Source organism: Coregonus lavaretus, assembly GCF_964263955.1.
Source record: "Coregonus lavaretus genome assembly, chromosome: 19".
Classification (NCBI taxonomy): Eukaryota; Metazoa; Chordata; class Actinopteri; order Salmoniformes; family Salmonidae; genus Coregonus; species Coregonus lavaretus.
In genome coordinates this window covers 8,138,037-8,165,854 of record NC_140006.1, presented here as the reverse complement: position 1 = coordinate 8,165,854, position 27,818 = coordinate 8,138,037, and the positions used below count along the sequence as shown (strand labels likewise).

General features: G+C 45.6%; 1 protein-coding gene across 1 annotated transcript; it reads right to left on the bottom strand.

Annotated features, from left to right (window-relative positions):
* Positions 1 to 26,422, bottom strand: LOC311146544 (junctional cadherin 5-associated protein-like; the record flags this gene model as incomplete). The annotated part of the gene is made up of 3 exons (XM_084183060.1): positions 1 to 35; positions 17,950 to 22,289; positions 26,040 to 26,422. 3 exons carry the CDS (start codon positions 26,420 to 26,422, stop codon positions 1 to 3), a joined length of 4,758 nt encoding a protein of 1,585 aa, XP_084039186.1.
* Positions 26,423 to 27,818: the final 1,396 nt, after the last annotated feature.

The window sequence follows — 27,818 nt, the reverse complement described above, 5'->3', positions numbered from 1 at the left end:
CTACACTTTCTCCACTCGGCTTGGGTCGTAGGCCTCTGGTATAATACAAAGAAAGAAGGGATACATTTAATCATTTATAGTAATGTATAGTGCACTACATTTGACCAAAGCCCTCTGGGCCCTGGTCAAAGGTAGTACACAACATAGTGAATTGGGTGCCATTTGGGATGCACCCTATATTATGGGCAGTGGCATGGCCAGAACATTTAGAATGGGGTGGCCAACGTGGGGCACAGACCAAGTTTAGGGGGGCCATAAAATGTTGAACCTTAATCGATGCAAGGTGGATTTTTTCAATATAATTATGATTATCAATGCATTAAATGCTTCAGCTTAGGTTTCCCTGTTAAAATAAATCAATTACAAAAATAATGTTACAGTGTTTGCATTCAAGGTCCGAATTATACCGTGACATTCAGGGGTCTCTGTTTATTTGTTAAATATTTTTTTTGTTACCCCTTTTTCTCCCCAATTGGTAGTTACAGTCTTGTCCCATCGCGGCAACTCCCGTGCGGACTCGGGAAAGGCATGCATCCTCCGAAACACGACCCCGCCAAGCCGCACTGCTTCTTGAACACTGCTCGCTTAACCCAGAAGCCAGCTGCACCAATGTGTTGGAGGAAACACATGCATGCGCCCGGCCGCCACAAGGAGTCGCTAGAGCGTGATGTGACAAGGACATCCCAGCCGGCCAAACCCTCCCCTAACCCGGACGATGCTGGGCCAACTGTGCGCCGCCTCATGCGTCTCACGGTCACGGCCGGCTGCGACATAGCCCGGGATCAGTAATGACGCCTCTAGCACTGATCAGTGCCTTAGACCGCTGCGTCACTCTGGAGGCACCGGGTCTCCATTTTTTTTATGGGACCTCCTATGTGTGCACGCGAGTTTTAGTAAAGACATGTAATTTAACTATAAAAATGTATTACCATTTAATGTGTCATGAACACAACCAGTCATTATGTTTTAATCTGATTGCCAAACAAATCATTTCAAAAGTAGGTTAAGTAGGTTCCCTGCGCACGTTCAGAATTTTGTTTCAATTCGCAAGAGGCTGAATCTATTTCACCGGAGAAAGCATCCGAGCGAGGCAAACAGCGCCCCTCTGTGTTAGTATCTGTAGCCCATGATATGACACTGTCTGGCCAAAAAGATATGACATGTCATACTGTTTTTGGCCAGACAGCATCAGATACATGGGCTACACATACTAAGACAGAGGGGTGCTGTTTCGCTCGTGTGGATGATTTTTCCGGTGAGATTGATCAGTCTTGGTCAAAATTAGCAATATATTCAGAGACGACCTATCAGATCTCAGAATTTCTGTGGGGGGCCACTGGGGTGGCCAATCAAATTTCAGGGTGGGCCGTGGCCACCCTGGACACGCCACTGATCATGTGACAGTCATCATAACATATTCAAAATATATTTCACACACATAAAAATGTATTGAAAATGAATTAAAATAATTGTATATCAGTTGTGTGTGGTGGTAGGTTTGAAGTAGAGTCCTGCATCGGGTTGGATACCCATGGTTACGCGCGGTTGACCCTAAAAAAAATCAGCTGGCGGGTGGAATGAAAACATTATTTCAACCCAAGGGTCGGCTCGTGTTTCAGAACAATTATATTGTGGGTCGGAAACATTTTAAATAAAGATCAGTGGGGAACCATCAGGGCCTTCTAGGCCATCAGAGAATGCCTAAGGATTTATAAAAATGTATAAATCCCTTTAAAAAAAAATCTAATTACGTTTTAATTGCTATTTCATCTTTACAATAATTGTAATAATTTTCTGATTTCATCTCTTCAGTTTGTGTTGGAAAGAGAAGGGTTAATACAGAATATAAAAAATTATCCAATCAGAAAAACCTCTGCCATTCAACTGTATTAGAGCAGAATTTTAGAGTGACAGTGGAATGAACCAATCACATTTTGACTTGAGTGGGACCGTATTTTTTTCTCCAAGGCCTAGACACCTCACTAGTCAGAGCGCAAGAGGTAATGAATTCATAATACAGAATAGCAGGCTGATAAACAGCCAATACAGTAGGTGGCGGCAATACACTAATAGGTTGTAGTCTACCATAAAACCTGAGTGCATACAATAATGTATGCACTCACTACTGCAAGTCACTCTGTATAAGAGCGTCTGCTAAATTACAAAATTGTAAAATGTAAGAATGTAAGAGCGTGCAAGAGAACATGATCAGTGTCACAAGCAGTAGTTTTCCCACGCTAACATGCTGACTACACCGGGCACGCATGCTGATTTTGTCCTTCCACACCAGACGCGATCCGGGACACGCAGGTTGAAATATCAAAACGAATTCTGAACCAACTATATTAATTTGGTGACAGGTCGAAACACATATGAAACATTCATGGACATTCAGCTAGCTAGCTTGCTGTTGCTAGCTAATTTGTCCTGGGATATAAACATTTTGTTGTTATTTTACCTTGAAATCTACAAGGTACTATTTTCTGGGAGAATATCGACCCATTTTGAGTCACACAAAATAATGTGTTCTCTACTCCGACAATTAATCCACAGATTAATGGGGAAACGTATTTAGTTTCTGGTCTTCTTCTTCTTCTGTGGACTTTATATGGAGGTTGGCAACCAACTTTAAGCTACATTACCACCAACAACTGGACTGGAGTGTGGACCTCAGTTCATCTTTCAATCACCCATGTGGGTATATGCTCCTAAAAACCAAGATGGGAGAGGTGGGACTTGCAGCGCATCAATGGTAATAAATAGAACCAAGTTCTATTTTAGCGCCAGGCTACGCAGGCGCTCATTGATGCGTGAGAGCAGTTTGGCTGTAATTATTGAATAACATTTATGTGTACATTTATTTTGCAGCGCAAGCAACGTGGCCAGTGTGGTCAGCATGTAACACTAGTAACGTTAACTAGCTTGTGTTGTAGTAGTGAGACAATGGCGATGGCGGCTGCAGCAGCTGTTATCAACTTCAAGGTGGATGTTGTTGCTAAGTTGTTAGCATCACCTATTTCAAGACTAACTTTCAAACTTTTTTTTGACAAATTATCATAATCTGGTGAGTGGCACTGTTTTTTGTTGCAGATTACTTGCTGTTAGCTATCTCTTTGAAAATAATGACTGTGAAACATTGTTGCAATTCAACTTTAGATCATGGGCTAGTGTGATGAACGTGATAAAATATATTTGCAATGGGAAGTAATAGCTGGTTTGTTAATTAAATGCTTTTGTATTGGTATGATTTCATGGGGCCTACTGGAGTGAATGGGATGCTTAATCTTTAACATTATTTGATGCTGTTGTAACAGATGTTAATCGTACTCTCCTTGCGTTGTGTTTAGTTTAAAGAAATCACCCCAGTCAGTGGTCCCAGTTGATCGTTATTTATTATCTGTGATTAAATAGGAAACGGCATGTTAGTTGTGCAGGGCTTAATGATGTTGATGGCTGTCGATGGTAGAATCCCTTGCATCACATTTTCATACTGGGGAGACCTAACGTTTGCGATCTCCCTATCTGCAAGCGCGGCCAATAACAACACGCCTTATTTTCATCGGAATTGAACCAACCAATAAAAGTGCTTGAACATTAAATACACATTTCTTTAGAGGCAAGTGGAAACATAACCAACCCTGTTACATTCTCCCCTGCTGAATTCCACTTGAATACTATAAAGAAATAATAAAAACAAAATGAGGTATGCAATACCTTGCAATATATATGTCACCAAATATTCCAGTGCAAAGACTATTCTCTAAAGAGAATTAGGGGAATTTAAAGACCCCGTAGGAAAACATGCCTGTTACATGTTCAGTACACTCTGTGACAATAAGAACCTCAGACAGAAAAACCTTGGCCTACTTGACCTCTGACCCATTACCTCCATAGGGCCTCTTGAAAGTAAAACAAAAAATGGGCTAAAGACCTTGATATCTACAGGCCAACTTGGATTCTAATCCTACACCCGTGCAGGTATTCTAATGAACTCTGTATGAAAAACCCTCTGTGTCTGCATAGTCTCTATGAGTCTCACTGGGTGTTTCACGACCAGCCCCTGACCTGACAGGCCTATCTGAGTTATCATTACGGTTAACCTGTTCAACTACAACCACCATTGGTGGGTCACTGCCCACAGTCGGCGGATAGTCAAGGTCAAGGGTTCTGTAACTGTTGCTGGAGCTTGTGCTACCAGCGGCATCTTCAGAATGTGATGAGTTCTGAGGGTCCCTCGCCAGTGACCCATCTTCCAGCACATCTGGGGCATCTTCTTCAGAGGGCTCTGACTGTGTTCCACCAGAGGTCTGTTCTGATACCCACACACTAGTCATCTCACCCATGTCCATTTCTGGTATATCGTTCATGGATGAGGCCTCCATCTCCTCCCTCTGATCCTCACTGTCTCCCGTATTAGGTGTCTCCAAGGCAGTGTCCGGGAGAGGCAAGAAGTTTACAGGCATCATCAGATTACAGTGGACTGTTTTCTCCTGGCTGGTCGACATGTTCTGTATCTTGACGATGTGGATGTCACTATTCTTCTCCGTAACAATATAGAGGTTTGTTCTCCCAATGATCAGCCAGCTTCCTCTTTCCACGTTCACCCTTATTCGCCAGCAGCACCCAATCACTGACCTCCACAGGAGCTCCTCTGATCTTCCTGTTGTAGAGACCTGCATGCCTCTTCAGCTGTTTGGTTTCTGACACCTGTACCGTCTCCATGGCCTCCCTCAGGTCTCTCGTCAGGGACTTGATGTACCCGTCATAGTCTACAACCTCTGAGTCTTACAGCACGGTACCAAACATCATGTCAACAGGCAGACGTGGGGTTCTCCCAAACATCAACTGGAAAGGGGCGTGGCCCGTGGTTTCATGGACTGTACAGTTATAGGCGAAGGTCAACGACTTCAGCTTCTGGGGCCACCTGTGCTTCGCTCTCGTAGGTAAGGCCCTGATCATGTTTCCCCGCGGTCTGTTGAACCTTTCGACTCCCCCGCTCCACATCGGATGGTAAGGAGTCATGTGCGACTTCTGGACTCCTGCAGCACAAAACAACTCAGCAATCAATTTACTTTCAAAGTTGGCCCCTTGGTCGGAATGGATACGACGAGGAAAACCATACACACAGAAGATGTTGTTCCACAGCTGAAGGGCCACTGCTTTAGCTGAATGGTTCGGACACAAGAAGGCATGGGCCATCTTAGTAAAATGGTCAGTGACGACCAGAACATCCAAGGACTTGTTGTTGGAGTCTTCAGCAGACCAGAAGTCCACACACACCAACTCGAGGGGCTCAGTCGTGATGATGTTCTCTAATGGAGCTCTGGACTCTGGCTCGGAGCCTTACTGAACACACACCCCTTGCAGCTCTTGACGTACTCTCTCAAATCAGACTCCAGACCTTGCCAGAAGAACCTCTGTCTCGTCAGGTACAACGTCCGCTGTTGCCCCTGATGACCGGCGTCATCGTGGACACCCTTCAAGACTGTCGCCCTCATGGAGGTGGGTACTACATACTGGTACGTCTTCTTCTTTGACAGTGAACTTTTGGTAACACGATATAGTACACCCATTTTCAGAGTGAGCTTCTCCCAGGTCTTCAGAATCCGCAGAGCCTCGATTGGTTCCTCCTAGAAGGTCTCCGGCCCCTGTCGACGTAGTGCGTCATCCTGACGCTGCTTTGATATCAGGTCATCACGGGATGGCACTCTCACATCTGACATCTCAGATGGCACCAGTGACTGAGTGATCTGAGGCAGTAGCAGCGCACAGTTCTGTAGACCAGCCTCCCCTTGTGACTTCAGGACTGCTGACACCACTTCCTTTGACAGAGAACCAGGAGAGGGATAGGAGGTAGTTTGACAGTTCATGGCAATTTCACAGGCATCTGCCTTAATTGACGGTGAGCAGTGGTTCGACCAGCGGAACACACCTTGCACCTTCTCAGCATGTACTCCCGCAGCTTCTTCCAGCAACGCCTTGTATGGAAACCTTGTGATGCGGTGGAGAGCGCTCGGCTGCACAAATGGCAGTCTACTGAGTGCATCAGCAATGACATTCTTGGGACCGGGGATGTACTTGATGTCAAACTCGAATGGAACGAGCTTAGCAACCCATCTCTGTTCACAGGCGTCCAATTTGGGCTTGGACAGGATGTACGTTAATGGGTTGTTGTCTGTCCATACAGTAAAAGGCTTGCCCCTTAGCCATTGACTAAACTTCTCACAGACAGCCCAGCGTAAAGCAAAAAACTATAACCTATGGGCAGGATACTTTGACTGTGCATAAGTAAGTGATTTGCTAGCGAATGCTACGGGTCTGGCCGCGGACCCATCCTCTGGCACCTGGGAGAGGAGAGCACCTAAGCCATTACTAGATGCATCTACAGACAGCAAGAAAGGTCTACTAAAATCAGGGTGGGCTAGCATGACCTGATCGATGAGAGCTTGTTTCAACTGACTGAAGGCCTGTTTGCACTCACCAGTCCAGTTTGCTGCTGTGAGTTTCCTATGTATTCCTTGTCTCTTCTTGCCCTTTTACATGGCGTGGTGCCTTCGTCCCAGTTGTCAGCCCATGCAGCGGCTTAGCGATGGTGGAGCACCCCTCAATGAACTGCTGGTAATAGACTATCATTCCGAGAAAGGACCGAATCTTCTCCTGGGAGGGCACTTCCGTGTTATCCTCCATGAGATCCTCCTCTGTCATCACTGCAATAGCCTTCACTTTTTCTGGGTCTGTGGCGACACCTCCTTCACTGATGACATGCCCCAAGAACCGCACTGACCTCTTCATGAAATGGCATTTCTTTGGAGCCAATTTCAGATTATGGGCTTTGAGACGCTCAAAAATGGATCCAAGTTCTTCAGTCGGGGCAAAAACTAGCACATCGTCCAGGTAACAGAGAAGGCTAGAAAGATTTGGATCCCCAAAAACGCTCAACATCATCCTCATGAATGTGGCTGGACTATGTTGCAAAGCCCTTGTGGAAGATGGTTATATTCATATAAACCAAAAGGAGAAGTGAAGGCTGTAAACTTCTTGTCGTCTTCATGCACCTCCACATTGTAGTAGCCTGAGGTCAAATCCATAGTAGAGAAGGCATTGCCACCCAGGGCCGCCAGAGCATCAGCTTGGTGAGGTAGAGGTTGAGCATCCTTTACGGTGCGAGCATCGAGCCATCGGAAGTCTGTACACAGTCTCAGATCACCAGACTTCTTCCAGACCAGCACGAGCGGGGAGGCACACTCACTGCTGGATTCCCTGATTTATCTCTCGCTCTTCCATCTCATCCGAGGCCTGCCTGAGCTTGTCATAATGGTTAGGGGAGAGCCTACTGTAAGGTAGCCTAGAAAGCTTGGTGTCACTGAGTCTGATGCGATGGACAGTAGCCTTCCCGAAATCTAGTTTTGTGCTGGGAGAAGATACTCGTAGCGGGCTATAAGCTGAACTAGCTTGGCCTTACACTGTTGCGACATCTGAGTGGACTCAATGTCACCTAGCCCTAACTCGTGCAAACACTTCACTTGTCACTCTGTGCGGTTTGACGTCACTGTCAATGGTTAAGCTATCTGCACTACCATTGTCAAAGTCTGGATTGTCATCTATTTTGTGTACCTGCTGCACCAGGGAGACTGGCGGCACAGTGGGCCCATCTATATAGTCAGTGTCAAAGTCCTCTAATGCCATGCAAGGAAAAACGTCCGCTATCTTGGCATTGCGTATCACTGTTACTGGCTTTGGTGAGGGATTGATAACTTTGACAGGGACCCAGCCATCGCTCCACAATGTCGCTACTGTTCTCCCCACTAGAATGTTTTTCGGTCTTGAGCGTGCCCTCGTAGGCTCAATAACAACAGCACTGCCCGCGGATACATTGAGGGTACACAGCCGGCCCCAGACCAAATGCTCCTGCATAGGCTCCAATGTGACTGCCCGCTTCAGCCTTACCGTGCCCACTCTTTCTGGCACTTCGGTTCCTTTCCATCTCTCTACATTAGCCAGCAGAGCAGACAGAACAGTTTGTCATCTCCCTTGTGTTCAGATGATGACATCTTCTCCCAGAAGTCACCAGTCGTCTTCAGCTCCCTGATGAGGTGTTTTATCACGCTGCTGCCTAGGATGAGCTCATCACGTTGACCATCCACTACTAGAACAGGGACAGAGACACTGCTGCCATACACAGACAGATTCAATTCGCACACACCTACAGGGTTGGTCTTCAACCCCTGCAGCCAACCAACACCACTTCGGTCGGACTGAGGGAGCCACTCTTAAGCACACCTGCTTTCTCAAGGCGTGGCACCACCGTTGAGCTCAATGTGCATACCATAGACCCGCTTTCAATCATAGCGCTCACCTCTATAACATCCCCCAGTAACACACTAGTATAGAAAAGTTCATTGTTGTGGACCACTCTCTGTGTATTCTGCATAATTACTTTTTAGTTTGACTTAATTTCATCACAAATCTACACCACTATCTGATTGGGGCACCTCACAAGGCCCAGCACTTCCCCCCACCCCGTGCGGGCCAGCTAGTTTTTCTGCCACTGAGCCGTGTTGCTGTTTGATGGAGCGAAGGGAGTTACCGATGAAGCGCATGGACATTCTTGACGTGTGTGCCCAGCTGCATAACAGAGGAAGCAGAGGTGGTGTGAATAACAATGATCTATTGTGCTGTGATTTGCGTCCCCACACACTTTGCATTGCAAAAATGAGTTCTCCCTTCTCCTGGGCCTCCTCTGGAAACGGTTATCATAGCCGCCTACAGGTTGCTGTGGCCTAGACCCGTTCAAGCATGGCAATCACACGATCCAATGCCTCGGATGAGCCATTTGTGGGCTGTGGCAAGGGGTCCAGGCAGTTTACAACAGCCGACACTGGCCTACTCACTTCCTGCGTCAGTGTGGTGACCAGTGGGGGCAGCCGCAAGGGACGTGGAGCCTAGCACTTCCTCTGGTACTCCTCCAGCCTGCCTTGGACCTCCGCAGCCGTCCACTCATGCAATGGTTTGCACATGAATATGAATGACAGCTCTGGGTTCGGACAGTGCTTGATGAACATGACAGTCAGAACACGTGACGGATTGTCTAGCTCCTTGTTCTGGCTCTTCAAACAGTCCTCTGCCACCTCTATGGCCCTGTTCAGTCTAATCCAGTAGTCAAATGGGGTCTCCCCTTCCATTGGCAACATAGAATAAACATCAGCTAGGGGCATGTCAGAGTTGATTGTGTCGCTAAAGTGATGCTTCAAAATGTCAAAAACCGGTCTAGGGCCCTGGTTTAAGTCAACTGGGTTACTGCGTAGGCTTACTCTGACCACATCCTGTGCCCGACCAGTCAGCTTGCCCAAAACTTCATCTGACCTCTCCTGCCCACTATAGCCCTTCTTCTGCATGTAGGCTAACATGAACTCCTCCTACTCATACACTGTGCATTTCTCTGAACCATCCCCCCTAAAACACACTGGTTCCCTGACATCATTTTTTACCACTACATCTAGACTACAAGCTGTCCCCAACCTTGGTACCACCAACATTATCATCCTTCTGAAGTCCCACCCCATTTCCCATAACCTTTGATTCTAAACAAGAGGCAATAGGTCACTCCATAGGTGAAAATATCTGCTTAACAATGCCCGCCAGGAAATCCATAGGACTAGGTGAAACTGGCTCGAATGCACTGAGTTGAGGTAGCTCTAAATCATGTGGAAGGCGCACACTTGCCTGTGCAGTTGACCTGGCCAGAGGTGTGGAAGTGAGTGGAGAAATCGCTGCCCTCCTACCCACTGACAGTGAAGGGTTAAACATGAGAACTCCTCTCCCAAAACCAAAACTCTCCATGTATTTTTATTTTTTTGGGGGGGGGAAATTAAGAAAATAAAAATCAATATCAATATCAACACACTTTTAAAATCAGCTTGAATATAATGCACTCAAAATAAAAGTTCAGTGGTAGTTGCACCAGTCTCTAACAAGACTAAGAATCGACACAGAATCGAGTGGCGCAGCGGTCTAAGGCACTGCATCTCAGTGCTTGAGGCGTCACTACAGACACCCTGGGTCGATTCCAGGCTGTATCACACCCGGCCGTGATTGGGAGTCCCATAGGGCGGCGCACAATTGGCCCAGCGTCGTCCGGGTTTGGCTGGTGTAGGCCGTCATTGTAAATAAGAATTTGTTCTTAACTGACTTGCCTAGTTAAATAAAAATGTTAAAACACAGAAAAGTAACAAAATGCTCTCATAAATAGCCCTGTCGCCACCGTGTGGCGAAAAGTGGCATCGCACTCACGTTAATTGGCGTCGTTAAGTATATTATATTTCCCCCAGTCACTTATGCTACCAGGAGCTTCCTGAGAATTCCGCTCGTGCGGAACGCGAAACAGTTCATATGCACACGCTAGGCCTCCGGTGTGCATTAGCAGCCATGGTACTTCTTGAAGCCGGCTCGCGGATCCCTCCACGCGACATCCAGCGAAGACAAGACGACGAGTCTCTGCACCAGTGTAACAGATGTTAATCGTACTCTCCTTGTGTTATGTTTAGTTTAATGAATTCACCCCAGTCAGTTGATCGTTATTTATTATCTGTGATTAAACAGCACGTTAGTTCTGCAGGGCTTAATGATATTGATGGTAAAATCCCTTGCGTCACATTTTCATACTGAGGAGCCTAACGTTCGCGATCTCCCCTATCTGCAAGCGGGGCCAATAACAACACGCCTTATTGTCATCGGAATTGAACAAACCAATAAGAGTGCTTGAACATTAAATACACATTTCTTTAGAGGCAAGTGGAAACATAACCAACCCTGTTACACTGTGTGTGACTGCTGTCCCCTGTGTGTCAGCCATGTCTATGTGTTTGACCAAAATTGTCTATCCTTCAGCGCCATGGAGTGCACAAGTATTACGGTGGCTGGCCTTTCAGCACCATGAGCCTGTCACCTTTGATGTGTTTGATTCATTCATAATGTTTTATTCATTAATTCACCAGAACTAGAATGGTCCGACTACAGAAGATATCATGTCTGGCGCATTAAGTGATACTATGTTTTCTGTTATTTACTAGATTATAAAAAAAATTATACAACAGAAGATTTTTGGTCCCTCTGAAGACCTAGGTTTGCCACTGATCAAAATAATATTACTTTTTTTACAAACCCAGGAGCTTGTTGTGTTGGATTGTATTGTGAATTCCATTAGGCTATGTGATTACTAAGTGTCATTCCAGTTTAAAGATGCACTATGTAGAAATCGCTCTGCCATTTCCTGGTTGCTAAAATTCTAATAGTTTGCCTAATTTCATGTTATGTACAAAATAAGCAAGTATAGTGTAGAGAATCATTGTACCATCTAAACTGCTGTGAAATATATTTTCAATAACCAAAAATATTGTATTTTCAGCTGTTTGAAGCTGGTGTACAAAACCAAAAGACGCAAAGGAATTGTGCACATAGAACAGATGTACCGCTTCTTAGACTTGCTTTCAATGAGAATGACAGATCTATAACACACATTTCTATGTTATTTTGGTCAGGTCGCCCAAAAAGTAACATATTGCAGCTAAGTGTTCTGTTGTGTGAAAGTTTGATGCCGATTAAAAAAAAATAAAAAAACCTTGTACAATGATGAAGTCTTTAAAAATACCTAAATAAGTGCATGAGAAACAGAAGTTTCTCTTGAAAAAATATATGTATGATAGTAAAAACTGATACAATGTATCACATTAACCAAGTACCTTAAAGGCTTGAAAAGTATGCAATTTATGCATTGAATTGTAATTAATAAATTATAAATAAATACATTCCTATTAAATAGAAAAAGTGCATTGGCCCAATGTTGGCAGCCTACATGGGGCCAATAATGTGGATATGTTTACTGGGAGCCTATTTGTGTGGTGCTGTCCACGTGCAGAGCTTATGTTCCCTTCCGCCACGCGACAATAAGTAGCCAAGTTTATTTTACCTGACTCCTTGCTTATGCGAAAATGGCTAACGTAACAGGATAAATAAAAATAAAGATTATAAACAGGTCGTGGAAACAGGTGCTGTCCGAGTGAAATCCCCGGTTTGGAAGGATTTTGGAGTCATTGTGGACAAGGAGGAGATTCAAAGATGTCTGCAGAAAGAATGGTGTGTCAACTATGACATGACACCTTAAGTTTGAAAAATATTTGGATTATTGAACTACAGTAGGTGTGAAGTGGATTTACATCCGGTAACGGAATTACGGTAACGGAATTACATCATGGTTCTCTGATCTGTACTATACAGAAATGCATAATTATGGATATGAATATCATTCTATTCATATAGATGTATCCTGAATAGGCACACAAAGGTAGAAATATGCAATATCCTTTTTTAGCATATGTGGGCATTATTCTACACACTGTGTAGAGAATTCCCCCTGCTGAGGGCGCTGCAGAACACTTTAATTTACTGTTTTTTTTGTGCACAATTGTTTATGTTTGGCTCTGCTGAGTCTGGCTCTCATGTGAGGAGATATCTTCAGAGCACAGCCCACAATCAGCTGGTGCCCACTTGCCCCACACTCCATACATGAGCTGATCATGCAACCTCTGATAGGCAAAGGACATTAGCTGTTCCTGCACTGGCTAATCAGGCCCGACGCATGCTCTTTCATCCCAATAAATGGACCCAGTCGGATGGTCCTGCCTTCAGCACAGATAAGAGGTGGATTTACAGCAGTGTGTTCATGGAGTGCGTGGATAGAAGTGAGTAGTGTTTATTGTTGTTATGGCTGAGATTTCTGTGTGTTTACTATTACTGTTAGTAGCCGTTGCTATTATATATTCCCTGTAATGTTATTACTGAGTTATTTATGTTGCATGTTCAGGTAACATGTTTATGTTTCCATTTATACAGTCCTTTGTTCTATTTATCGTTATCACTACTTGAGCTATTGTGGTCATTACTCTAGTCATTACTTTGCACTGTTGCACTGCTTATATCCATGTTATTACATGTATAGTATTCATTATTTATCTTTCTCTGTACTTTCAGACCATTTCCATGTCCATACCCCTGTTCGGCAATAAAGTTCCCTGTGTGTGTGTGTGTGTGTTAACTCTCTGTGAGGTTGCCTTATTCCTCTGACTGGGAAAGGATTTACGTGGGCCACAGACCATTCAAACAGGAGGGGAGTCCCTCACACACTGGCTATTATTCTAATGAGGTCCGCCACCAGAAAATACCACATTTGGTTGGTCCGGACCGGACCATATCTGAACCAATCATAGACGTCTATGTTTCACAAGTTTGGACATCACAGTACAGCACGGTTGAGTAGAGTTCAGTACAGTAAGTGTTCAGTACAGTACATTATACTGTACTCTACTGTACTGTGCTCTACTGTACTGTGCTGTCCAAACTTGTGAAACATAGACATCTTTGATTTGTTCAGATTTGGTCCGGCCAGGGCAGACTGACCAAATTTCAACTACTTTATAACATCCATGGAAGTCCTGTCTCGGAGTATGCTTGTTACAGTAAATGGAAAGAGGGTAGGTGGTACAGTGAGGGAAAAAAGTATTTGATCCCTTGCTGATTTTGTACGTTTGCCCACTGACAAAGACATGATCAGTCTATAATTTTAATGGTAGGTTTATTTGAACAGTGAGAGACAGAATAACAACAAAAAAATCCAGAAAAACGCATGTCAAAAATGTTATAAATTGATTTGCATTTTAATGAGGGAAATAAGTATTTGACCCCTCTGCAAAACATGACTTAGTACTTGGTGGCAAAACCCTTGTTGGCAATCACAGAGGTCAGACGTTTCTTGTAGTTGGCCACCAGGTTTGCACACATCACAGGAGGGATTTTGTCCCACACCTATTTGCAGATCTTCTCCAAGTCATTAAGGTTTCGAGCCTGACGTTTGGCAACTCGAACCTTCAGCTCCCTCCACAGATTTTCTATGGGATTAAGGTCTGGAGACTGGCTAGGCCACTCCAGGACCTTAATGTGCTTCTACTTGAGCCACTCCTTTGTTGCCTTGGCCGTGTGTTTTGGGTCATTGTCATGCTGGAATACCCATCCACGACCCATTTTCAATGCCCTGGCTGAGGGAAATCACCCAAGATTTGACGGTACATGGCCCCATCCATCGTCCCTTTGATGCGGTGAAATTGTCCTGTCCCCTTAGCAGAAAAACACCCCCAAAGCATAATGTTTCCACCTCCATGTTTGATGGTGGGGATGGATGGTGTTCTTGGGGTCATAGGCAGCATTCCTCCTCCTCCAAACACGGCAAGTTGAGTTGATGCCAAAGAGCTCGATTTTGGTCTCATCTGACCACAACACTTTCACCCAGTTCTCCTCCATCATTCAGATGTTCATTGGCAAACTTCATACGGCCCTGTATATGTGCTTTCTTGAGCAGGGGGACCTTGCGGGCGCTGCAGGATTTCAGTCCTTCACGGCGTAGTGTTTTACCAATTGTTTTCTTGGTGACTATGGTCCCAGCTGCCTTGAGATCATTGACAAGATCCTCCCGTGTAGTTCTGGGCTGATTCCTCACCGTTCTCATGATCATTGCAACTCCACGAGGTGAGATCTTGCATGGAGCCCCAGGCCGAGGGAGATTGATAGTTATTTTGTGTTTCTTCCATTTACGAATAATCGCACCAGCTGTTGTCACCTTCTCACTAAGCTGCTTGGCGATGGTCTTGTAGCCCATTCCAGCCTTGTGTAGGTCTACAATCTTGTCCCTGACATCCTTGGAGAGCTCTTTGGTCTTGGCCATGGTGGAGAGTTTGGAATCTGATTGATTGATTGCTTCTGTGGACAGGTGTCTTTTATACAGGTAACAAACTGAGATTAGGAGCACTCCCTTTAAGAGTGTGCTCCTAATCTCAGCTCGTTACCTGTATAAAAGACACCTGGGAGCCAGAAATCTTTCTGATTGAGAGGGGGTCAATTACTTATTTCCCTCATTAAAATGCATTTTTGACATGCGTTTTTCTGGATTTTTTTGTTGTTATTCTGTCTCTCACTGTTCAAATAAACCTACCATTAAAATTATAGACTGATCATTTCTTTGTCAGTGGGCAAACGTACAAAATCAGCAGGGGATCAAATAATTTTTTCCCCTCACTGTAGGTGTCAGGGTAGGTGTCAGTAAGAGCTGGGAAAGGTGGAGAGAGAGAGAGAGAGAGAGAGAGAGAGAGAGAGAGAGAGAGAGAGAGAGAGAGAGAGAGAGAGAGAGAGAGAGAGAGAGAGAGAGAGAGAGAGAGAGAGAGAGAGAGAGAGAGAGAGAGAGAGAGAGAGAGAGAGAGAGAGAGAGAGAGAGAGAGAGAGAGAGAGAGAGAGAGAGAGAGAGAGAGTTTTCACAGTCTTGCTTTGACCACCAGATGACAGAAAGAGAAAGAAAACAGTTATGAGCTGAACATAACAGTATGCGAGTGGAAGGGAGAACCATAGCAGGTGACCAAACTGTGGTTTGTGACTACATTTTAGTCATTTAGCAGACGCTCTTATCCAGAGCGACTTACAGTTAGTGAGTGCATACATTTTTCATACTGGCCCCCCGTGGGAAACGAACCCACAACCCTGGCGTTGCAAGCTCCATGCTCTACCAACTGAGCTATGGGGGACCATGACTACTATGATTTCCCATTGTATCTAAATCAATTGCAGTAATTCTGTTACAGATTTTTCTGTAACCGATTTGGTAACAGAATTACGAGTTTTAATCACTCAATAACTCATAAGCAAACTTGATATAACATCTTTAGGATGGAAATTTATATATGCCTTAATTTAAAAAAAAAATATAGACTCTTAGCTTTTATTTGACATGCTCCTATGAACTTCATATGTTGGTGCTCATGGGTCCTTTTAGATGCAAATGCCCCTATTAAATACATCTAGGCTATCTGCAGCCTATAGCCTATTAGATTCTGGGAATTGTTTAATTAAGTTAACTATTTGAGTTAACTATTTGATTATCTAAACAATATTGAATATAAAGGTATTGTTATGTTCTGTCAGTTATAGGCTTTCATTAGGTAAGAAGAGGGCTAATTAGAAGGCTTTTTTTCAAAAATAAGAAAGATAATATAAGAAAATAGGCTTATGGTTCTTAATTCATGGCATGGTTTCCTTTTATCCAAATGTTGAATTGACATGCAGACAAATTAATTCATGAAGGGAATGGGAATAGCCTTAAATCCTACTACTCTGTTGTCATAAAATCAATAAAATAAATGTATGTTATTTGGCGGATCACGGATCGGCTCTCAGAACAATACTATTTGGGTGGATCGGATTGCAGAGAAAAATCTGTCCTGATGTCAGATGGGCCTCGGAATTGATGTGGCCGGCACAGGGTGGAGGCGGCTCTAAAAAACTGACCCCTGCAGGACTCTAGTTTGAAGTGTTATATCTAGGTACAATAGTCCTCTCTTGTGGAAAGACTCCATAGTAACAGCCACAGTTTCACTGCTTGAAATGCTTGCCTCATAAAATAACACTAGATAATACTAAACACAAAAATAACAATAACAAAACATTAGGTCAGAGCCAAACCATGTTTGCGTTGCTATACACTATATATGCAAATATATGTGGACACCCCTTCAAATTAGTGGATTCGGCTATTTCAGCCACACCCGTTGCTGACAGGTGTATAAAATCGAGCACACAATCATTCAATCACCATAGACAAACATTGGCAGTAGAATGGCCTTACTGAAGAGCTCAGTGACTTTCAACATGGCACCGTCATAGGATGCCACCTTTCCAACAAGTCAGTTTGTCAAATTTCTGCCCTGCTAGAGCTGCCCCAGTCAACTATAAGTGCTGTTATTGTGAAGTGGAAACATCTAGGAGCAACAACGGCTCAGCCGCAAAGTGGTAGGCCACACAAGCTCACAGAGCGGGACCGGCGAGTGCTGAAGCGCGTAGCACGTAAAAATAATCTGTCCTCGGTTGCTATACTCACTACAGAGTTCCAAACTGCCTCTGGAAGCAACATCAGCACAATAACTGTTTGTCAGGAGCTAAATGAAATGGGATTCCATGGACGAGCAGCCACACACAAGCCTAAGATTACCATGCGCAATGCCAAGCGTTGGCCAGTGGTGTCAAGCTCGCCGCCATGGGACTCTGGAGCAGTGGAAACGCGTTCTCTGGAGTGATGAATCACGCTTCACCATCTGGCAGTCCGACGGACAAATCTGGGTTTGGCAGATGCCAGGAGAACACTACCTGCCCGAATGCATAGTGCCAACTGTAAAGATTGGTGGAGGAGGAATAATGGTCTGAGGCTGTTTTTCATGGTTCAGGCTCCTTAGTTCCAGTGAAGGGAAATCTTAACGCTACAGCAAACAATGACATTCTAGACGATTCTGTGCTTCCAACTTTGTGGCAACAGTTTGGGGAAGGCCCTTTCCTGTTTCAGCATGACAATGCCCCCGTGCACACAGCGAGGTCCATACAGAAATGGTTTGTCGAGATCGGTGTGGAAGAACTTGAATGACCTGCACAGAGCCCTGACCTCAACCCCATCGAACACCTTTGGGATGAATTGGAACGCCGACTGCGAGCCAGGCCTAATCACCCAACATTAGTGCCCAACCTCACTAATGCTCTTGTGACTAAATGGAAGCAAGTCCCCGCAGAAATGTTCCAACATCTAGTGGAAAGCCTTCCCAGAAGAGTGGAGGCTGTTATAGCAGCAAAGGGGGGACCAACTCCATATTAATGCCAATGATTTTGGAATTAGATGTTCGACAAGCAGGTGTCCACATACTTTTGGTCATGTACTGTATTTGGCAGTGAAAATGATGCACAAATGTGTAACAAAACATTACATTATTAACCCCTGGTGAAACACTCTTATATTCAGAATAAAATGTAACACAGTTCAACATAAAAATAATTGAATAAATTGAACAAAACACAAATGTATGAAGTAGCTACCTGAGAGAGATGACACCTCATCTTGCAACACTGTATCTTCAGAGGCCTCTCTATCTTCCACTGTATCACTCTGGTAGGAAGCAGGTAGGGTGAGCACGTCCACTTGCCCACCGCCACGCTTGGCCTCCGTCTCTGCCTCCCCCTCCCCAGAGTCTGTGCTCCTGATGCTGAGGCATCTCATGCGCGACACTGAGTCCACCTCCTTCATCCGTGCCAGGCACTCTACCGCCACCCGGTGGCTGGGTGAGGCAGCCAGCTTGTCCTGCAGGGCCTCTATGCGCTGTGAGGGTCCTCTGCACCTCCTTTCTCCCTCCAGACTGTGGGACAGCTTAAGGTCAGGGTTGATGGGGACCGAAAGCGGTAGTCTGTCTGGTGGAAACTCCTGCATACCTGGAGTTTCTCGACCCAGATGGGTCCATTTCACACTCCTGATGTGCTCTGGGTTATCCTGTGGTGGCTCCTTTTCTTTTGCCTCCTTTTCTTTTGCCTCCTGCCCATCAGGAGGAACTGTAGATACCGTTCCAGAGTCCAGTTCCTCAGAATCTGGATCTCTCACATGCTTTTGTACTGTCTGTTCGTTTGCACTCCTGCTTTCTGGATCTTCTCTAGCAGCGGGATTACTCTCTGTAAATTCAATCTCCTCTGTTGCCGTCTCGCTAACCCTCTGCTCCCCTGTGACTAAAGACTCTGCAGGTATATCAATCCCTAATATCCTGGCTGCCCTCTCCTCTATGGACTCGTTCTCTGGAATGCCCTCAGCACATTTAAGTTTGAATAGATTGCCAAGGTCCTCTGCCGCTGCCAGAGCTTGGTTGGTCTTCTCAGCAGCGACACTCCCCTGCACGTTCTTATCTATGAGTGACAGCTGCTTCCTCCAATCGCAACATATAGTCTGAGCCTCTGAACGATTTGAGCCAGAGTCAGAGGAAACCTTTGTGTCTCCTTCGCCTTCAGCTGGTTCTTCAGATGTTTCAGCTCCTTGTGGACTGTCACTGTCGCCAACAATCGTCGCACTACTTTGATCGGATAAATCTGGGCTTGACTCCTCATGGAGCGGAGACATTGGACTTGGTCTGGAAATCTGGCTCTCGCTCTCTTTTTTACAAATGGGGCATTCCTCTACAGAGTCTAAACAGGCACCCCCTGGAGGCTCTGTATCGCAGCTACCACCACCAGGTTTAGATATGGCAGTCAACGTTTTGTTAACCTCTGAGTCTCGGGTCTTTTGTAAAGACTGACATATGTCCTCATAGTCAGGGGGACTCGTAAGTGTAGAGGCGTCCTGCATCGGCTGCCTATCTGCCCAGGGGACTTCGGCTGCAGTATACGTTGTTGGCGTCATTGGGCTGAAGTCTCTGGTCTCGCTGGGATCACTAGGAGAGTCAGTAAAGTCACTAGGGCCAGTGAAGTCACATGGTGGTGGTGTCTCCGAAGGCGAAGGGAGGTCTAGCTTCACTGTCCTGCCACTGCAGCTACTTCTCCTCTGCGACAAGTTCGAAACAACCCTGTATTCTCTGAATCCTGTAGGCTTGCGTGGTGGGACAGGGAGCTCTTCTCTTAGCTGCTTGCTGAAAGTCACAGATTTTCTTTCAGCGGGTCTGGAGAAGGCGCTCTTAACCTCCCTGTACTCCGGGTCGACAGACACAGACCAGCTCTCGATACTGTGCCTAAGGCTGCTGGGCTTGCTGAGCCCCGCCTCCCCTGCCAGCCTTATCTTGATCCGCTCAGGGATCTGCACAGCGCCGCTATTGTTGGAAATGTTATTGCTGGCAGTGCCTAGCTCTAGGATGTCTTTGTAGGCCTCGTTGAGGTCCTTAATGCACTGGTCAACACTGGGTCTCTTGCTGCTCTGCTGCTGATCCTGGAACTCTTTGTTGATAGTCTCCAGCTCCTCGATGGCGTCCCATGGCCGCCTGCTGACGGGCTTCAGAAGGAACTGACCGAAGGCTTCCTTCCCACTGCAGGTCGCTGCTGGTTTGGCCTCCTCCGTCGTGTTTCCTGAGGGTGGTGGTGGTGCTGCTGCTGCTGGTGGCTGAGCTGTGCTCTTGTTCAGCTGGCTGGAAATTGAGAAAGTAGCCATCCTGGAAAAGGCGCTGTTGCTGGATGGTTTCAGGCTCTTCACCCCTTTTATAGGATAGCTGAATGCAGTACTGCCCACACCGCTGGGATCTGGGGTGATGATGTCAGAGGAGCCTGGGGCAGGGACTTGAGGGTCTTGTGCTTCCTTGTTTTCAGGGCCTGGAAGAAGGGGAGGCTGAGGTTTTCGGGCTTCTGGGCTAGTTTGGGTCTCCTGGTCCCGGTATTGGTTCCCAGGCCAGGCACCCGAGAGTTTCAGCTCCTTGTGATGGTTTATTTTGGGGGGCTTAATAGGGAGTTTTCTCACTATTTTGCTGCTTGATCTGCTGCTCGCTATGCTACCGGTTAGTGCTTGCAGCTCAGCCTCTGCTGAAGATGTGCTTTGGAGACTTTGGTTTGTTAAGTGGCCCGTTTTGTTCTCACTCAGACTGTCCACTGGGCTTGATGGCCGGACTGGGCTTGGTGGCTTCTCGTCGTTGTTGTTGTTTTGATCACGGGACGTACCACCCGGCGTTGGAGGGATGGGAACAGACACCAAACAGAATATGGTCTCACTAAGTTTCTTTTTTACACTCTTTTTCTCTGTTTTTTCTGTTTTCTCTGAGTCAGTCTTTCTTGGTTTCTCTTTCTCTGTGGAGTCAGGCTCATTGACTGACTTTTTCACTTGAGTCACAGTTTCTGACACACCTTGACCTTGGTCCACATGCCTGATCAGCTGCTGAGGCGGTCTAATCTGAAAAGCTATTGGATAGTTACCACAGCTCTGATCAGGAGCTACATGGTCTACACTTCCTTTGTTTATTAAACCCCTGTTGCACCATCTAGTACTACTACTGTCGTTGTTATTGAGAGATGTCTTGCGGCAGTCTGTATTGAGAGATAGCCCCTGTGGAGGGGGAAAGGCACTATCATGTGTAGATTGTCCTAAAACCTTAGCGCAGAGAGTCTCTTTGTTCATGTTTCGGATCAACTTGTCAGTGTCAGTGAGAGAATTTCCGCCAGACCCTCCTGAGATATGTCTCACTCGCAGATCATCAAAGGGTAAATGGTGAACATGCCCCAGATGTTCCTTGGTGTGTCCAGGGTTAAGGTTCGGGTTAGCGTTAACCTGTTTTCTGTAGGGTATACCTCGATCCCCGTAGTGTTCCAGCCACGACCCTCCAGTCTGTCCGGAAAACCACTTTCCCGCCTCTGAGCTCATAGGCATGTGCATCTGTATCTGCATCTCCCCACTCCACTTATAGTTTGCCACTTCATTGCGGTTGATTGGTCCTCCCCTGATTGGGGGCAGGGCTCTCTTATAAGACGGGGGCGGGATATAACCGGGGGGCTCCATACCAAAGATAGCAGAGTGTTGTGCGAAATAGTCTTGTCTTTGCAATTCTCCACCCCTTGGGTAATAGATAGGCCTGTTGTCTTTCTGTTGTTTGGAACCTCCCTGCTGGTCTAGTACAGCTACAGCGAGCATCTCTTGGCTACCCCTAGTCTGCTGGTGTATTTCGTATGATGGAGGCTTGACAGGCCTGCTGAACCTGGGCTTTGGTAAAAGTGCAACATGTCCGACGCTTTGCCAACTGTTCCTGGCCCACCGGTCCCTGCCGACTGCGGCACTGTGGTAATACCGACTATAAGGCCCGGAAAAGACGGTGCTGTTCACGCGCTGTCTATCAACCTGGCCTGGTCGAAGCTGGATACTGACCAAACTGGACTGTGTGTTTGTGTGTTCAGTAGTTCCATCAGGCGACAGCACTCTGGGGAGGGACTGGGACATCCCTCTGGTTCTGGGGAGGATAGAACCAGCGCTCTCTGGAGTCCTCAGGCGGTGCTGCTGCTCCTGAGCCCACCTCTCGCCCTCACCATCCGACAGCTGCCTCCCCAGCCCCACCGCAGGCTTCCACTCCTCTGTGCCCAGGCTCTGGCACTTCCGCTCCCCAGTCACCCCAGTCATTACCCTCAACTGTCCAGGAGCCGCATCGGCCTCTCTTAGCCAGGAGATGGAGGTGTCTTCCCATAGCTGCTTCTGCTGCTTCTGCGTCTTCTCCCTCTCTCCCCAATGGTCCTCTGCGATCAGGGCCTGAGGTCGCCATGCCCCCTCAGAGGCCTTCAGAAATCCAGTGGACGCTCTCAGCTCCCGGCCGTCTGTGTAATCCAGGAGGAAGCTGAAGTCCTGACCTCTCCTCCTCCAGTAGGACACATCCCTCTCCTCCAGCTGCTCTCTTCTCTCGATCTGCTCAGAATAGGTTAAGCTGGGCACGTCGTAGAACCTGGAAAGAGAAGAAAGCACAATTGAGTGGTAGGGTACTGAAGTTATTAATTCATTAATATAAAACATTTAATATTTACAATAAAATCTAAACATATTATAACCTGTAAACATGTAACACTAAAAACCTGGATGTACAGTGAGGGAAAAAAGTATTTGATCCCCTGCTGATTTTGTACGTTTGCCCACTGACAAAGACATGATCAGTCTATAATTTTAATGGTAGGTTTATTTGAACCGTGAGAGACAGAATAACAACAAAAAAATCCAGAGAAACGCATGTCAAAAATGTTATAAATTTATTCGCATTTTAATAAGGGAAATAAGTATTTGACCCCTCTGCAAAACATTATTTAGTACTTGGTGGCAAAACCCTTATTGGCAATCACAGAGGTCAGACGTTTCTTGTAGTTGGCCACCAGGTTTGCACATATCACAGGAGGGATTTTGTCCCACTCCTCTTTGCAGATCTTCTCCAAGTCATTAAGGTTTCGAGCCTGACGTTTGGCAACTCGAACCTTCAGCTCCCTCCACAGATTTTCTATGGGATTAAGGTCTGGAGACTGGCTAGGCCACTCCAGGACCTTAATGTGCTTCTTCTTGAGCCACTCCTTTGTTGCCTTGGCCGTGTGTTTTGGGTCATTGTCATGCTGGAATACCCATCCATGACCCATTTTCAATGCCCTGGCTGAGGGAAGGAGGTTCTCACCCAAGATTTGACGGTACATGGCGCCGTCCATCGTCTCTTTGATACGGTGAAGTTGTCCTGTCCCCTTAGCAGAAAAACACCCCCAAAGCATAATGTTTCCACCTCCATGTTTGACGGTGGGGATGGTTGTTCTTGGGGTCATAGGCAGCATTCCTCCTCCTCCAAAGACGGCGAGTTGAGTTGATGCCAAAGAGCTCGATTTTGGTCTCATCTGACCACAACACTTTCACCCAGTTCTCCTCTGAATCATTCAGATGTTCATTGGCAAACTTCAGACGGGCCTGTATATGTGCTTTCTTGAGCAGGGGGACCTTGCGGGCGCTGCAGGATTTCAATCCTTCACGGCGTAGTGTGTTACCAATTGTTTTCTTGGTGACTATGGTCCCAGCTGCCTTGAGATCATTGACAAGATCCTCCCGTGTAGTTCTGGGCTGTTTCCTCACCGTTCTCATGATCATTGCAACTCCACAAGGTGAGATCTTGCATGGAGCCCCAGGCCGAGGGAGATTGACAGTTATTTTGTGTTTCTTCCATTTGCGAATAATCGCACCAACTGTTGTCATCTTCTCACCAAGCTGCTTGGCGATGGTCTTGTAGCCCATTCCAGCATGGTGTAGGTCTACAATCTTGTCCCTGATATCCTTGGAGAGCTCTTTGGTCTTGGCCATGGTGGTGAGTTTGGAATCTGATTGATGAATTGCTTCTGTGGACAGGTGTCTTTCATACAGGTAACAAGCTGAGATTAGGAGCACTCCCTTTAAGAGTGTGCTCCTAATCTCAGCTCGTTACCTGTATAAAAGACACCTGGGAGCCAGAAATCTTTCTGATTGAGAGGGGGTAAAATACTTATTTCCCTCATTAAAATGCAAATCAATTTATAACATTTTTGACATGCGTTTTTCTGGATTTTTTTGTTGTTATTCTGTCTCTCACTGTTCAAATAAACCTACCATTACAATTATAGACTGATCATTTCTTTGTCAGTGGGCAAACGTACAAAATCAGCAGGGGATCAAATACTTTTTTCCCTCACTGTAGATCTATAGTAGCCTATCTGAACAACCATACTGTAGGTACTAAAGACTGGGAAGAGGCCATTGATGACAACTAAATCCATTGGAGGATAACACTGTATACAGTATCATCCATCATGGTGTCATTACAAATGGCACCCTACATCAGTGGTCACCAACCGGTCAAGGCATTCCTAGTCGATTACCAAACATTTCTGTAGAAAAGCCAATGATAAAGGCTTGCACTCCTTTTTGTGTGTGTGTGTGTGTGCGTGTGTGTGTGTGTGTGTGTTTTGCACTGTTAGCGATAGGTGCACTTCATTCAGAAGCCCTGCGCTCCGGGTAGGCAAAGTGTTCCTATTTTGAACCATTTAAATTGTCTGAAAAGACAAACGGGAGATCTGTGGCTAAATCGAGTGCCCCTACTGCCTACTGCGCTCAAATCATTGTGCCTACAGCTTCCACGACACCGGCCACAGCAAAGTTTGATACTAGCCTATGTGAGATTTCATAACTTTTAAAACCAGAGAGAGACTGTCAAAGAATACTGCAAAGAGCTGCTGTTTTTAGGAATGAGTTCATGTCTACGTTTTTATTCAGCACTGTCAACACTGTTTTTATTCAACACTATTACAAAACATAAAACGAGCTTCTCCCTACTTCCACTTGCGCTGCAGCTGCAATGAATGAGTAGCCAAGTGTATCGATAGCCCTGTGTTTTTATTTCTCTGGTCATAGGAACAACATGAATTTGAGCATGAGGTAGATGCGGTGCGACTCGAGTTTTGCCATCAGGTGGAAGACGATTTCCCCTCTCTCTGGTCAGTCTCACCGGAGGAAAGGAAGGAGAGAGCAGGTACCATGAGAGACAGACCCTCTGCTGCTCTCCCCCTCCCTCCGCTGAGACTAATGCTGTGTTCAAAACAAATGGAAATCTCCAACTTCAGTGCGTTCAAGACAACTGGGAACTCTGGGGAAAAAAACGAGATCTGACTGGGAAAAATAGTTTTGAACGATCATCCAACTCGGAAATTGAAGTCGGAAAATCTGGCATCTTTCTAGAGCGCCGACAGTTCCAACCTGATGATTTGACCTCGTTTTTTTTTCAAGTTCCCAGTGTCTTGAAAGCACCATGACCATCAGATGCAGGTACCATCAGTCCAGTGAAATAAACAAGCAAATCATTTGCAAATTATTTCAATTTCTGCTCAGCTGTGCCTCGCAAGTGCTACACCAAAATATCTATTTTGTTATCAAAGCTCGATTTTTGAAATATAATATGGTATGAGAAGAACAATATTGGCTGGACAGGCATACAGCCTATATGCTGTGATAATGTATTAGGCCTACTGCACAAACCTCATTCCTAGTTTTTAGTAGGTTAATGTAAAACATTTTAAGTAATGTTTTTTTTATTTTTTTTATCTGAGTGGTAGATCTCGGCTTGCTTTTTGACTGTGAAAGTGATATTGACTCAAAAAAAATGTTGTTGACCACTGCCCTATATAGTGCACTTATTTTGACCAAATGGCACCCTATTCCCTATATAGTGCATTACTTTTGACCAGAGCCCATTTCAATGGAAAGTGCTCTCTTTAAGCATCGATTCACATCGCAACGTAAACAACCCAACAGTGCAGAAGAAGAAACCTTTACATGATAAGAATTCCTCATCATATCACTGCATAAGGCACCCTATTCCCTATATAGTGCACTACTTTTACCCAGGGCCCATTGGGCTTTGGTCGAAAATAGTGCACTATATAGGGAATAGTGTGCCATTTGGAGCACAAACCTCATCGTATCGCAGCATCTGGCAAGACAAGGCAGTGGTGCAGCAGCCTCAGTGTTCGTTCTGCAGCTCTAGAAGGAAGGAAACGAGGAGAAAAAGAAAAAAACCACCCTCCTGCGCAGTGCAGACAGGGTGGCTCGGCTTTGCATGCAATGCCGAAGGGCCCGGCAAAAAAAAAAGGGAGGGAAGGTATTGTGGGGATCTCAAAAGAGAGAAAAATATATTTTTTTAACTCACCCGCTATCCGTGGCGAGAGAATCGCCCAGGGGCTGTGCTAGGCTGTCACCTAGGTTACCGCTGCCAGCTTCTTTTCGCCTTTGGTTCCTTTCCCCGCAGCTCTCATTGTCGCAGCTGCCGGGGTAGCCCTTCGCCAGTAGTGCCTGCCTGCTGCTGCTGAAGATGCAAGCCCCCCTGTCTCCCGCCTGTTCATACCCGTTCAGTGATCCACCACGACCAGACCTCTGGTTCTCTGCTGCTGGGATTTCACGGTGGCAAGCGACGACGGCGTGGCGCTGCTTCTCGTAAGGCGCGGTGATGGATGAAGTTGAAGAGGGGCAGGGGATGCTTGTCTTGGGCAGATTGTATCCGTGAGAAATGAGGAGGTCCTCCACACTGTACATTGTGGTGTGTGTCTCTCTGTCTTGGCAGCAGTGTTTATTTTGTTCCTTATGCGCAGTGCTGCTGGTAGAAACTGGAGCACAACTTCTCAGCAGAGGCCATCCCTATGGGGAGAAGAAAGGTAACATTTAGCTAGCTTCAAAAGCGTAACTACCAATTATTTATATATACACTAGATGACTAACAGGGGGCACTGTTTTGAAGCCACCCCGCTTCCATATTGGCACTCCCCCACCATTATAAAAAATATTTTGGAAGCTATAGAAATGTATTAATGTCTACATTTGTTTTTGCCACGTTTATTCTATTACAGACACCTTAATGCATACTTTTAAATTATATGTGAGCTAAACATAAAAATGAAATGACTTTTTTGAAAGTACTAATGTTACTGTCCACACTACAACAAAAACATATTTAAATACCTGTTATTTTGTTCTTGAAACATTTAATAACCCTATAGAGCAGGGTTTCCCAAACTCGGTCCTGGAGCCCACCCTGGGTGCACGTTTTCAACCAACACATCATCAAGCTTTGATTATTTTCATCAGCTGTGTAGTGTTAGGGCAAAAACCAAAACGTGCACCCAGGTTTGGGAAACCCTGCTGTGGAGGACTGCTCCTTCTGGGGAGTGCCAATATGGCCTTATGGTAGCTTCAGGGCCTCTCATTGGCCAATACATAGCATCAGCAATACATTTTAAATTTTAGTCATTTAGCAGACGCTCTTATCCAGAGCGACTTACAGTTAGTGAGTGCATACATTTTCATACTGGCACCCCGTGGGAAACGAACCCACAAACCTGGTGTTGCAAGCGCCGTGCTCTACCAACTGAGCTACAGGGGACTGTAATACATGGTTATATACACTACCGTTCAAAAGTTTGTGGTCACTTAGAAATGTCCTTAGAAATGTTCTTTTTTTGTCCATTAAAATAACATCAAATTGATCAGAAATACAGTGTAGACATTGTTAATGTTGTAAATGGCTATTGTAGCTGGAAACGGCTGATTTTTAATGGAATATCTACATAGGCGTACAGAGGCCCATTATCAGCAACCATCAGTCCTGTCTTTCAATGGCACGTTGTATTTGCTAATCCAAGTTTATCGTTTCAAAAGGCTAATTGATCATTAGAAAACCCTTTTGCAATTATGTTAGCACAGCTGAAAACTGTTGTGCTGATTAAAGAAGCAATAAAACTGGCCTTCTTGAGACTAGTTGAGTATCAGCAATTGTGGGTTCAATTACAGGCTCAAAATGGCCAGACACAAATAACTTTCTTCTGAAACTCGTCAGTCTATTCTTGTTCTGAGAAATGAAAGCTATTCCATGCGAGAAACTGCCAATAAACTGAAGATCTCGTACAACGGTGTGTACTACTCCCTTCACAGAACA